We start from the raw sequence: 12,883 nt of genomic DNA, 5'->3' as shown, positions 1-12,883 counted from the left end.
ATACAAGATCCTCTGGAAAACTATTTAATGTATCAAGGCCGCGGGCAAAAACCAAGGTTAGGAAGCTACTCGTCAGGGAACTCCTGTATGCTGATGATGCAGCCATTGTGGCTGATTCGGATATTCAGATACAGTCCCTGGTTGACAAACTATCTGCTGCTTGCCAGAAGTTCGGCTTAAACATCAATCAAAGCAAGACTAAGATACTTGTCCAAAACACAAACACTGCACCTCAAGTAAGCATTAATGGACAACCGCTAGAAATTGTTGATCACTTTTGTTACCTTGGCTCCATCATATCCAACAACACTCTACTAGATAAAGACATAAACAACAGGATAGCCATAGAAATGGGCACCATGTCACGGTTGCAGAAAAGAGTGTGGGACAACAATTGCTGACTAGCAGTACTAAAGCCCTAGTCTACCGGACCTGTGTGTTGAGCACCTTGCTGTACGGAAGTGAAACATGGTCAACCTATGGCAGGAAAAAAAGCTGAATGTCTTCCACCTCCGATGCCTAAGGCGGATCTTTAAAATAAGGTGGCAAGATAAGATAACCAATGAGGAAGTGGTACAAAGAGCAGGGTGCCAGGACATCCGCTCTGTTATCAGCAGCAGACGCCTTGGCTGGCTTGGCCACGTTCGTAGAATACCAGAAGGTCGACTTCCACAGGACATCCTGTATGGCGATCTAATAGAAGGCGGGAGAGCCGCTGGTCGCCCACTTTTACGTTATACGGATGTATGCAAACGCGACATGAAGCTCTTCAAAATCGACACTGGCAACTGGGAAGAGGTGGTACTGGACAGATCCACATGGAGAGAGAGCATAAAGGAAGGGTCACAGATTGCAGATGTCATACACAACAGAAGCAGAAAGAAGGGTGAAAATGCAACGGCGCCAGGTGGTTATATATGCCCAACCTGCGAATGGCCTCTTTAGTCACACAAGAAGTTGCAAAGGGAAAAGATCCTCTCTCGAGACGTAAAATGCCACAGAACTGTATTTAATGTCCTAGATAGAAGAAATAAATTAACTACACAATTTTGTTTTTGCAAAGAAACAAAAATATTTATTTGATTAATTCAGAAATTACACCAAGAAACATTATACTGAACAATGTGTCAATTTCTTTTTCATTATATTAATTTTAACTATTAAAAAACAACAAAAAAAAAAAAAAAACAGAAATGTCCAGATAGTACAATAATAGTAATAAATGAAACAAAATTGTATTCTTAACTCTTTAAAACAATACTACAGTAATATTAACCTATTATAAAGACACTATACTATTGCCTACATCTAGTGTGGGAAACTTTTTTCGGAGGGGTGGTGATCGAAGAGGCAGATGATGTAAATTTTACCTGTTTCCATCTTTAAGGTATCAAATGGCCCATGCAATGACCAATCACATTTACTTTCACTAATAATATTAATGTAGCAAATGTATGTAATGCAGTTTGAGAGTCCAGGTAGCAATATTTCCATTGAAAAGATTGTGTATGGTAGCTACTAAATTGCAGTCATAGATGCACTAAATTATAACACAATGAATTCTAAAATGTTAAGCAATAATAATAATAAACAACAACAACTTATTAAACTTTTGATTGTGTATAAAACATACAAATCCAATTTTGATTTTTACAGTTGATTGCATATGAAGATAAAAACAAACAATAAATTATTTACAAAAAGAAAAATTAACATTACATTTTCATTAATGAATACATCAAATTGACAATCACAACAAACTGTCACTAAGTCTCTAAAGTTGAAACTACCAAATACCTATGATGTTTTAGTGACCAAATTTACAAAAAAAAAAGTCTCCTATTCCAATACATATGAATCTATCATCAAAATAGAGAGTTGACACTTCACATATACAAATGCTGTTGATTTTTTTTTTCTGTTTAGAATATTTTGCAGTCAGCACATGATCAACAAATTGGTTATTTTATTTTCGCAAAGAGATATCAATAGTATTAAAAATCCAGACAGAATTCATACATATGTCTAAAACTTTTGAGTAAAACAAACATACTTTGAACTGATTTTCAGTCCTGGTTGTTATGGTGGGAGTAAAAGTTTATGGACTAAATTGACATTTGTAATACTGTTCATGTAGATCTTTTTAAAAATGGCCAAAAAAATTATGTTAATCGACCATTAGGAAAAGAATAACTTAAAACTTAATATAAAGATTCTTTTTTTTTTTAGCATTTTGTTATTTAAACTAAAATACTTATGTAACACCAGACAAAAATATTTTTGTTAAAAATTTCAGGTTAATGCAAAAAACTGATTAGCTAATTATGTCCAATGGATGATCTGTTTTAAAAATTAAAAACAATCCACTATAACTATCTTCATTGGCAGAAAAACATGTTTTCAATAAATATCCACATATTTTTTTTCTTTGATCAATTTATTTCTTAAAAAGTGAAGGAAACAATTAACTTTTATTCACAGTGACCTGTAAGCTCTATATGCTCATGTAACAATACATGATTTAAATTCTCAAGACATATTAATGAAACCAGCATAGTGATATAGAAATTGGCATCATTATGTATGCATGGCATACATGGCAATCAGAGATTCACCGCAACAACTCCTAATTATTATTATATTACACAGTAAAAAATGAAAATGCACCAATCAGGATGAACGAGCCATAATTTAACACTTAACTATTGCAGTAGTATATTCTTTCATATAGGCCAGTGCTAGTATCTTATCATTCATTTTAAATTAAACAATAATATGTTCAATTAAATATTGTCATACATATAATTTAAATAATCACAAAGAATTTATTGCAACAATATTAATGAATAATCAGACAGAGAAAAGACATTTAAACTGACATGGAATTAGAAAAGCGTATTATTATTTGAGATGTAATTATGAGCATACATATGCTAATGAACAGCAAAGCTTCATTTGAATACTTGGCACAGGAAATATGACCAATATTTACACAATAGACATAATACTTTTGAAAACAATTGTTTTTGGGTTGCCATGATTTTTGTAAGAAAACAAATTGTTTCAATTGATACATATACTAGTAGACAGAAGAAATACTTATTTTGTATATTGTCTTTAATAACCAGCAGGAAATTAAGATTTTGATTTGTTTACTTTATTTTTATAAAACTAATTTATTTCTTCATTCTTAATGGACAATCATTGGCATTGACATTTCTTCTAAATATTCTATTGATTTAGATACATTTAAAGGCTTTACTTTCCATGCTAAGTGCATTGTTTCCCCTAGATTATTTTTCTGCCCAGGGATTATTTTTACAATGTTAAACAAGAAACAGCACTTTTAAGATTAAAAAAACAGTTGCCAAGATTATGTTTTTTATTTTTTGTTTCTATGTGTAGTATTTTGTAATAATTCTAAACTAACCTGTCATACAAAATTAAACTGGACAATCAGCATTACAATGATTTCAGACCTTGTTAGTGATTCAATTACAAATTGGTTTCATTACCAATAATTATTTACCATATCCATTCATTATGAATGACCAATGTATAACTTCTCATTTCAACATTATACACTTCTGAATGAAACATTCAGCTTGTCTTATTAACAAAAGATTCACTGGCAAGAAAACAACAAAACAAAAACAAGTATCACTGTGTTCAGAGTGATCCTATAGATCTAGTTCTCAGGGAGTAAAACAGTGCACTAAGAAACAGTGCCGGCTTCATTCCCATCTCCCTCGGCACAGAGCGGAGGGATTGGAGTGGGGGTAAGCTCCCCTCGCAGGAACTTGTCAATGAAATCCGAGGCTGTCTTAGATGTGACCTTGACCTCATTGCAGACATAGACATTTTGCTCAGGGCTGTCCAAGATGACTAGAAGTGGACATGTGTCATCCAGGTCAGCAAAATCACGAACATTATCTGAGAATTCATCCTGGGAATAAATATACAAACAGATAAAATGTCAGACAAAATTTAAAAAAAAAATTATAACTATCTCATTTTTTCTGGAATAGTCTTAATTCAACAAATATCATTTCAAGAAGTAATCTGCAGTAAAAAAAGAAAAAAAGAAGCAGACAAATGTGCTAAAACTTTCAGATCTCATCAACAAATTTAATCACCAAAAAAAGAGGTAATACTAAAAAAAAATCCTCAAAAATGTTATTCCAGTGATTAATTTAAAAAAGAAAACTGAGGCTATTAATAATAAGTAAATTTCTTTCTTAATGATTTTATTATAACATCCAATGAGCACATTTTGAAAAAAAAGTTACTAAATAACAAGATTACAAAGAGAGTTTGTGTTACACAAACTCAGAGGCGGCCCCCGTCGAAGTCGGATCCCTGTCGGATCTGCATATTCGCAAATAATATTCAAGAGGTGATTTAATTTTGATGTAAAATGTTTTACACGTTTCGGATGTTCCTTCAGAGTTGAAGATAATTACTTCCTAGTCCAAACCTCCCGCAGGACGACGGGGGATGGGAGCGGGCAGGGTTTGAACCCTGGGCCATCCATAAATCTGAACGACAGTCCAGCGCGCAAACCGCACGACCAGGCAGCCATCCGATGGTCAAAAGTAATAATGTTTCAAAGATTCATTTGCCGTAAATTTAAATTTAAGAAAAAAATAGTAGATTAGTTTTAGTATATTAAAACATTACAATATTGATCAAAACGTTTGGAAATGAAAATCTACACTTTTTTTTTACACTTTAAGTTTAGAAATTGAAATTCTACATCTTAATCTAGTCTATTTTAGTCTAAACTAGATCTAGAAATTCTAGATCTAGACTCTAAAATAATTTTAATTAGAATATAAATCCAGATCTAGATATACTGTAATAAAAATCTAGATCTAGTTTAAAAAATCTAGATTAGATCTAAATCAAGATATCATTCCTTTTTTAAACGCGAGTCACATAACGAGGCTTAATAAACATTACTATACCGAGTTCTTTTTTCATTTCATTTGAAGAATTAATTCCATATAACGTCAGAGGGAAAAAAAAAACACTACGTCACACGGCCTAGCTAGACTAAAAATCGCCTTCATCTATAAGAACCATTTATCGAGTGTTCATAGACTTTGGTGCACCGAGTGCGTTCTTTAAGCATTTCATTTAAAGAATTCATTCCATATGACGTCAAAGGAAAAAAAAACACTACGTCACACGGCCTAGCTAGACTAAAAATCACCTTTATCAACACGAGCCATTTCTTGAGTGTTCATAGACATTGGTGCACCGAGTGCGTTCTTTTAGCATTTCATTTAAAGAATTCATTCCATGTGACGTCAAAGGAAAAAAAAACACTACGTCACACGGCTTAGTTAGACTAAAATATGTTTTCATTAATACAAGCAATTTTTTCGAGGGTTAATAGACATTGGTGCACCGAGTGCGTTCTTTTAACATTACATTTAAAGAGTCCATTCATATGACGTCAAAGAAAAAAAATTCCATTACCTCACAATAGGCTAGTACCGGCACCATAAAAAAAAATGTCTTTATTTACACGAGATATTTAACGAGGGTTCATAGACATTGGTGCACTGAGTTCTAATAGATATTATTTAAAAATGATCAAAGCCACATTGTTTTTGCGTTTTGTCTGTCAGTCGGTCTGTCCGTTATCTTGATATAAAAAAAACAACTAAAAGTTATTAAAAATTGATTAACCTTTATTTTACGTTTCAAAACATCGCAATAATTTTTAGGTATGAACACAATTGAAAAGTTTACATAATAGATTGTTCCGGATGTTTGTATAAATAGTAAAAGAAAAAGAGAATTTCAGATAAATGTAATACCGTTAATTAAATTTTTTGGATGGTCTCGTATAAAAATTAGATGTACTACAGCCACGTGGAGAGATTTTCATACCTTACTTTGGTGTTTGGATTCTGTTTTCCTTAAAAATCGGAACATAATATTAACGATAATTAGATTTTTTAATGTTTTAGGTAGAAAGTTAAATGTACTGTAAGAGAGTAGTGAGTTAAAATATTTTTCATAAAAATCCGTAAAAACATTATTTCGTAAATGAGAAGATTATTTGTTTATTAATTAGAAGAGGGAGTTCAAACAATTATTTGGCGTTAGTAGATTTTTAAATAAATTGGGAAATTTCTGGCGACGATTTGTAAGAAACAAAATCCGGAACTTTCTTTATCGATTACAAAACTTCTATGGTATGTTTTACAAGAAAATTAAATGTCTAAAAAGTAATTTTCAGTAATCAATTCTAGTAAATTACTTTTTTTAAAAGCCTTATGCGATTTCAAACAATCATTAGGCATAATTCATGTTTTATAAAACAATATCCGGAACATTTTTACACTTAATGAAATATAAGTCAGTATAGAGATTATGATTTAGCATTAATATGCTATTTACATAAAAAACGGAACAACATATTATTGATAATGTGTTTTTGCAACGTTTAAGCATGGAAATTGAATGTAATATAAGTTAGAAGAGCAAACAAACATTTGTTGGCGTTGATTAGTTTTGCACAAAAAAATCCGGAACAATCAATTTTAGATACTTAAAACTATTGAGATGTTATGGGAGGAACATTAAAGGGTAAATCAGATTTTCAATAGCTTTTAGAGTTCTAGTTTTTTAAATCTAATCGTGACGGACAGACCGACCAACAGACAAAACGCACAAAAATAAGCTTCTTTTATTCGGATGGGGGCACTAAACAAAAAATAAATAAAATCTGATTTTTAAAAAAAGTTTAAGGAATTGGTTTAGCACCTGATCATGTTGCGACGTTACGCTACTGCACGAAAATCGCTGCATAAAAAGTCCATTTAAAAAAATGTGCGTGATATTTACATACAAAGTGCATTATTAGCCTTTATAAACAAACAGAAATGTTTTCTTTTAATTTTAGCAGCTAGTTGACCAGAAAAAACGTCTTTAACTATTATTTGTATTTGTTGTAAACATTTCCTGTACATTTTAAAAATATATTTGACTTAGTGATACTGAAAATACACAAAAATTGTCCATCTTTGTTAGCATATTGTAACATTGCCTCCCTTACATTTACGTAATTGTTTTAGAATTGGTGTATTTTTATGAAAAAATCGCTTGCATAATTAATTTTATAAATTAAACGGTTTGCTTTTAGAAAACCAAAAGTAGCCGTTGCACCTAAACTTTTCAAGCCGGATTTAATGATGAAATAATATTTTTCATATCTCTTCTAGTTTTCGAGATCTGAGTGTGACAGACGGACAGACGGACATTTTGCACAAACCTAATAGCGGCTTTTTCCCCTTACGGGGGCCGCTAAAAATAATAAAAAGAATAGTTGCAACTAAATTATGACACACTGAGGCTTAATCAAAAAGAGTTTTAAAAAACTGAATCTATCAACAGAAGGGTTTGTAGACATGTAATTAATTAAAATATCATTATATAAAAAGAATGTCATCTTCTTTTTTTATTTTTACATTAAATGAGCTTTTAAAAATGCCATCAAGTGGTATAACCTTAAATAATACATATTGTTATTTTCAATATTTGCTTGTCATTATACATAATTTGCTTAAGAATTGTTATTAAACAAATTCTATATGTTAGAGAGGTTCATGTGTAAGACACAACTGACTACTAAAATCTTTTTGGCAAATGTTGTTGGATAAAAGACCTTCAACTTAATGACTATTTTATTTATCCAATAAAGATGGGAAAATAAAGGACAAATAATTAAAGCTGTCTGAATGGGCAGGTGAGAATTTTTTACAAAATGTCTAAAAATAGTTTTGTAATACGTATGAATACAAATACCAGAAAAAAAACAACCTTTCCTATAAGTTTAAAAATCTAAGCTATGAGGTAACTTTAAAGTTGGTCCCATTTTTGGGCTAGCGAAATCTAGGCTAAGATTTTTAGATTTCTAGGGCTGTTAATTTTTTTTTATAAATAAGCACACTCACAAGTGCAACAACTGGTGATTATGAAAATGAAAATTTAACTTAGAACCAAAATTAAAAATCTAAATCTATCAAAAAATTGTTATTTTCATTAGTTCCAAACAGAATTCACTAAAGAATAGAGCTATTGTGACCACCCAACAACTATCTGGCATTATTAAAAAAAAATTTCTCGACAATCTATTTTTGGAAAGCAACACAATGCCCATCAACCTGATTAGCAGCTGGGAAAAAGGATACACAGTGGCCCTATAAAAATATCAGGAGTTACATTTTATTGCTTTAAAACAACCATTAAGATACAACCTTATGAGTAAAAGTAAGATAAAGGGGAAGAACCAATAGCTGATTTGTAACTTTTTAACATTTTCAGAAGCCAAATGTCAGGTAAAAAGGAAATCTTACCTCTCCTGCTAGAAAGAAGAATAGATCTCTTTCCTCCCCTTTCTCAGCTTCTTTGGTAGCAGCTTCAGTGAGAACTAGTCTCCCTTGTTTAAGCCCAGCTTCTGTACCATCTAAAACAAAACAAAACACAAGAAAAAAAAGCCTCATTAAAAAGCTGACAAAGAAACAATAAGTCAGGTAGATTTATGTACAGAAAGTATGTCCTTAACCACACATTCACAGCACACAAGCTTCAGTTCATGACACACCTGACTTATGTCAAACAAACTAAAAGGACTCAATAATAAATCAGTTAACACACATATTTGTTTCAATAATTTATAGTTTAGCAGACTAACCTACAAAGGGACATTGTTGTACTACAGTTATACGCAGCAAAAATACTAGAATTTAAAAAGAATATTATATATAGAATCTGATGTACCATACTTTCAAATTATTGTAACATATACTTCAATTAGAGATGATACAAAAGGTATTTGGGAGCCCAAAAATGTAGATAATAATAATGTCTAAATTATGCTTAAGAAAATGTCTTACTATTCTTTTTATTTTTGCAAAATCACAATTATTCTTTTGGGTCACACTTTACCTGATGATATGAACCATATTAAAAATCCAATTTATTTTATACTACATAAAGTACATTATGGTCCAATAAAACGCAGAGTGCTTGGTATCTCACCTGTAAAATAAATGACACACATATTCTCATTCAAATGTAAGGATGACAAAGGAGTTAGTTCTTCAATAGGTCTGGGATGCCATGGAAACTCCTGAAATAGAACCAAAGAGATACTTTCATTTAGAAAGAAAGATAATGTCATTTAGGAACAGATAGAAAGGAATAATTTGTCAAACTTTCCCTTAGTTTTGAGACGATACATAGAAAACAATATTCTGTTATGGACTAAAAACTTCAGAAAAAATTACTAAAACTGGATCAAATGCTGTTTAAAATAAATATAAATGATTGATATATCACCTTTGTTAATGTTACAATTTGAATTTTGTGTATCTTGAGCAAATTACTAAGTAATCCATTATAAACCTATAATTAAATTTTAAGAAACCAAATGATGTTGAAATTTACATTAATTATTGCTACCAATGTGGGAAGCGTGGTTGAGAGGCTAAGTACGCTTGAATGTGCCTACCCATGAAGAGGGCTTGAGGTTCGACACCCGACTTGAGCAGAGTTATGTTTACTGAACCTAAAGGCAGCATGAAAAACCTTTTCCCAGATACCCCCTCCTCCCCACTGATCCACAAATGAGATTTGACCATAGCGCTCTGAGCATGCTATAATCATGAAAGTAGCGCTATATAAAAGCTATAACTATTATTATATATGATGGGAGCTAATGGTTGACTAAATTTATGAAGGAAGCTAATTGGATCTTTTGGATGGAATGTGTGAAAGATACAACAGTGAAATGAGATAATTTACTTAATCCAAGCATTAAACTATCAGAGGGTTATAGAAAAACAAAACAAAACTTTTTCATCCGCTCGTACCATGTTCAGAAAAAGAAACATTCTCCAATAGATAGAATGTAGAAAGAAGTATGTGGGGCTTTTTAAAAAAAGAATTATTTTTGAGCCACCACAGAGTAGGATACAAATTTGACCTTACAAATCCTGAAATGACCCCCAACCTTTTTACTTCCCTACTTCTATGCAAATGTTTCAGGACCAAGACTTAGAGAAGTTAAAAAGACTTAGAGAAGTTAAAAAAAAACAACTCCTGTCCACTGACCTTACATTGAGGGTCTTCAGTTAAAGCTTGTCTGCCATTCATTGTAATCATGTTACCCTTGTCATCCACAATCACTAGCATGGGAATACCTGCAGAGATATTGAGCATTGAAGTACAGAAATGAGAAGATGTCTGATTGAGAAATGTTTGCCTAACAACATGCACTGTATGGTATTGCTTTGTTATTAGTTTTTCCGCTAACTTCTTTTAGATGTTTCAATGAATGAAACACTTCACACCTAGTCAGAAAAATTAAAAAAAAAACAATTTGTTCCTCTAGATATTCCACTACAGATTTTATATCAGAAGCATATTAAACAAAAACTAGGTATTTTGTGTGTGTGTAAAACTAAAATGAAGTTCTTGTTAATGTCTTTTTTTCCCAAATATTAGAAGAAACTTGGTGTGAAGAATATTGAAAAGTATTTTTTTTTAAATTAATTAATTTATTTGTTTTGCTTCAATAGCAATTCAACTAGGAACATGTCTAATTCCATATTTCTATTTCACTTTACACCATTCACACTTAACAACTATCAAAAACAAATGTAAGTTACACATTTGGGATATATTTACTTCTTTAGAATTATGAAAAATGTAAACTAAAAAAGAAAAAGAGATGGTGATACATTTGACAGGAGCTAAATAGCATTATGGGATAGAAGTAACAACGCTAACCTTTTAAAGAGAGAATGTAGAGGAGGTAGGGAGAAAGGAGAAATAAAAAAAAATAATTGTATTTTCAATTAGACAAAGTTGAAGAAACTAGAAGAAAGAAAAAAAGAAATAGTCACCATCAACCCCAAGATATTTCTTCACAGCTTGATTTCTTGGATCCTCATAGGGAATGGTCAACCAGGGCATGCCAGCCACATGGCGCTGAAAGGCCTCCTCTGAGCGGTCAGCTGAGACAAACACAATCTGGAAGCGCTCACCTCGAGCTCGAAGGAGCTGGTAGGCACGGATTAGTTCTGGATCAAAGTACCGACAAGGCAGACACTGGGTAAGATAAAAAAAAAAGTTTCCTTACTTTACAAGATTGCAAAACATGCATCTCATTATGTAGACTCTATAGCTAGTGTTAAATGTCCCATTACGTTCTTGGCAATGTCTACAAGTCCTTGACAATTTTAATATATATATACCATATCCTTACAATGATGTCAAGTTGCCTCCAATAAAATCAACATATGATTGTCATATTAGGTAACTACCTGATAATCTTGACCTGTCTTTGACAAGTTTTTGGGAATATAATTGTAAGAATATATTAACAAAATGTCAATTTAAACATATCCCTGGTAGAGTTAATATCCTAAAACTGTCTCATGTTTTACTAAGCTAAAAGTTCACACTATATTGGCCTGATATTTTAATTCTACTAGAAGAAAAACATGAAGGGAGAGACAGGGGAAACAATCTAATCATTAATTGGTAAAAGGTTAAAATAAAGTGAAACAAAGTATTTAGTTTCCAAACCAGGAGTCTTGATAGTGATATTTTAAAACTAATCAACATTGATAACTTCCAAGTATTGATTGGTAGGTAATGTTCCTGTGATGTGACAATATTAATATTAATGATAACCTCACATGTTAGCTACTTAAGAAGATTCTAGTCACTATTCAAAGCATACCAGGCACAACTGTCAAAGATCTGACATTTCAATATATAATTCTCTAATGGACACTGTAAAGGAAACATTCATTTTCACTTTACATTACAGGATCCTTTCAGTGACAGAGAATGACAGCCTATGATTTTATAACAGTAATGAAAATAAAAGAAAAGACGATAATGTAATTGTCCCATGGGTAAACTACGTTTCAAAGAGTCATTAAATGAAAATGACATTTCCTTAAGACACACAATTCAGATCATAATAACAACAATGTATTCCTGTGTTCTTGCTCTATGGCTAAGCCATGAGCCCCCAAACACACACACACATGCTAGTAGCCCAACTTTCACCACACAAGTTTGTTGTGGGATATAATACAAAGTTTCATTTGAACTCTACCTGACACTTATGACAAATTTATTGTTTTATTTACACTTACAGCCACTTCTTCCCCCCTAGTTTTTATCAGGCAGCACAAGTTATTGTTTTTGAATGTAGGGCCTCCAGAAACCTTAACACATCGGGGCAGGGGAGACCATGGGAGGTCGGGGAATAGATAAATGCCTCTCTCCCTTCTTTTTTACCCCTCTTTGCATCACCCTCTCCCCTACTCTTTCAGTTTTGTCTCCATTTAGACATACTCGCAGTACATGTAGTACTTGTATCGCAGTACTTGTAGTACACGTATCGCAGTACATGTAGTACACGTATCGCAGTACATGTAGTACTTGTATCGCAGTACATGTAGTACACGTATCGCAGTACATGTAGTACTTGTATCGCAGTACATGTAGTACACGTATCGCAGTACATGTAGTACTTGTATCGCAGTACATATAGTACACGTATCGCAGTACATGTAGTACTTGTATCGCAGTACATGTAGTACTTGTATCGCAGTACATGTAGTACTTGTATCACAGTACATGTAGTACTTGTATCGCAGTACATGTAGTACTTGTATCGCAGTACATGTAGTACACGTATCGCAGTACATGTAGTACACGTATAGCAGTACATGTAGTACTTGTATCGCAGTACATGTAGTACACGTATCGCAGTACATGTAGTACACGTATCGCAGTACATGTAGTACTTGTATCGCAGTACATGTAGTACTTGTATCGCAGT

At 32.4% G+C, this 12,883-nt stretch overlaps 1 protein-coding gene across 2 annotated transcripts in view; it reads right to left on the bottom strand.

Moving 5' to 3' along the window:
• Window positions 1–1,045: 1,045 nt before the first annotated feature.
• LOC106061345 (nucleoredoxin-like) overlaps window positions 1,046–12,883 on the bottom strand; it is a 72,656-nt gene continuing 60,818 nt past the window's right edge. For both annotated transcript variants that reach the window (XM_013219440.2, XM_013219439.2), the window contains 5 exons: window positions 10,926–11,130; window positions 10,132–10,220; window positions 9,058–9,148; window positions 8,373–8,482; window positions 1,046–3,946 (listed from right to left, as the gene is read on the bottom strand). In XM_013219440.2, coding sequence (XP_013074894.2) covers window positions 3,716–3,946; window positions 8,373–8,482; window positions 9,058–9,148; window positions 10,132–10,220; window positions 10,926–11,130 — 726 coding nt within the window. In that variant the 3' untranslated portion in view covers window positions 1,046–3,715. The remainder of the gene's footprint in view (window positions 3,947–8,372; window positions 8,483–9,057; window positions 9,149–10,131; window positions 10,221–10,925; window positions 11,131–12,883) is intronic.

Source organism: Biomphalaria glabrata, chromosome 12 (genome assembly GCF_947242115.1).
Source record: "Biomphalaria glabrata chromosome 12, xgBioGlab47.1, whole genome shotgun sequence".
In the NCBI taxonomy this organism is placed as follows: Eukaryota; Metazoa; Mollusca; class Gastropoda; family Planorbidae; genus Biomphalaria; species Biomphalaria glabrata.
Note: the sequence above shows the minus strand (reverse complement) of the source record. Positions and strands in the feature narration are given on the sequence as shown.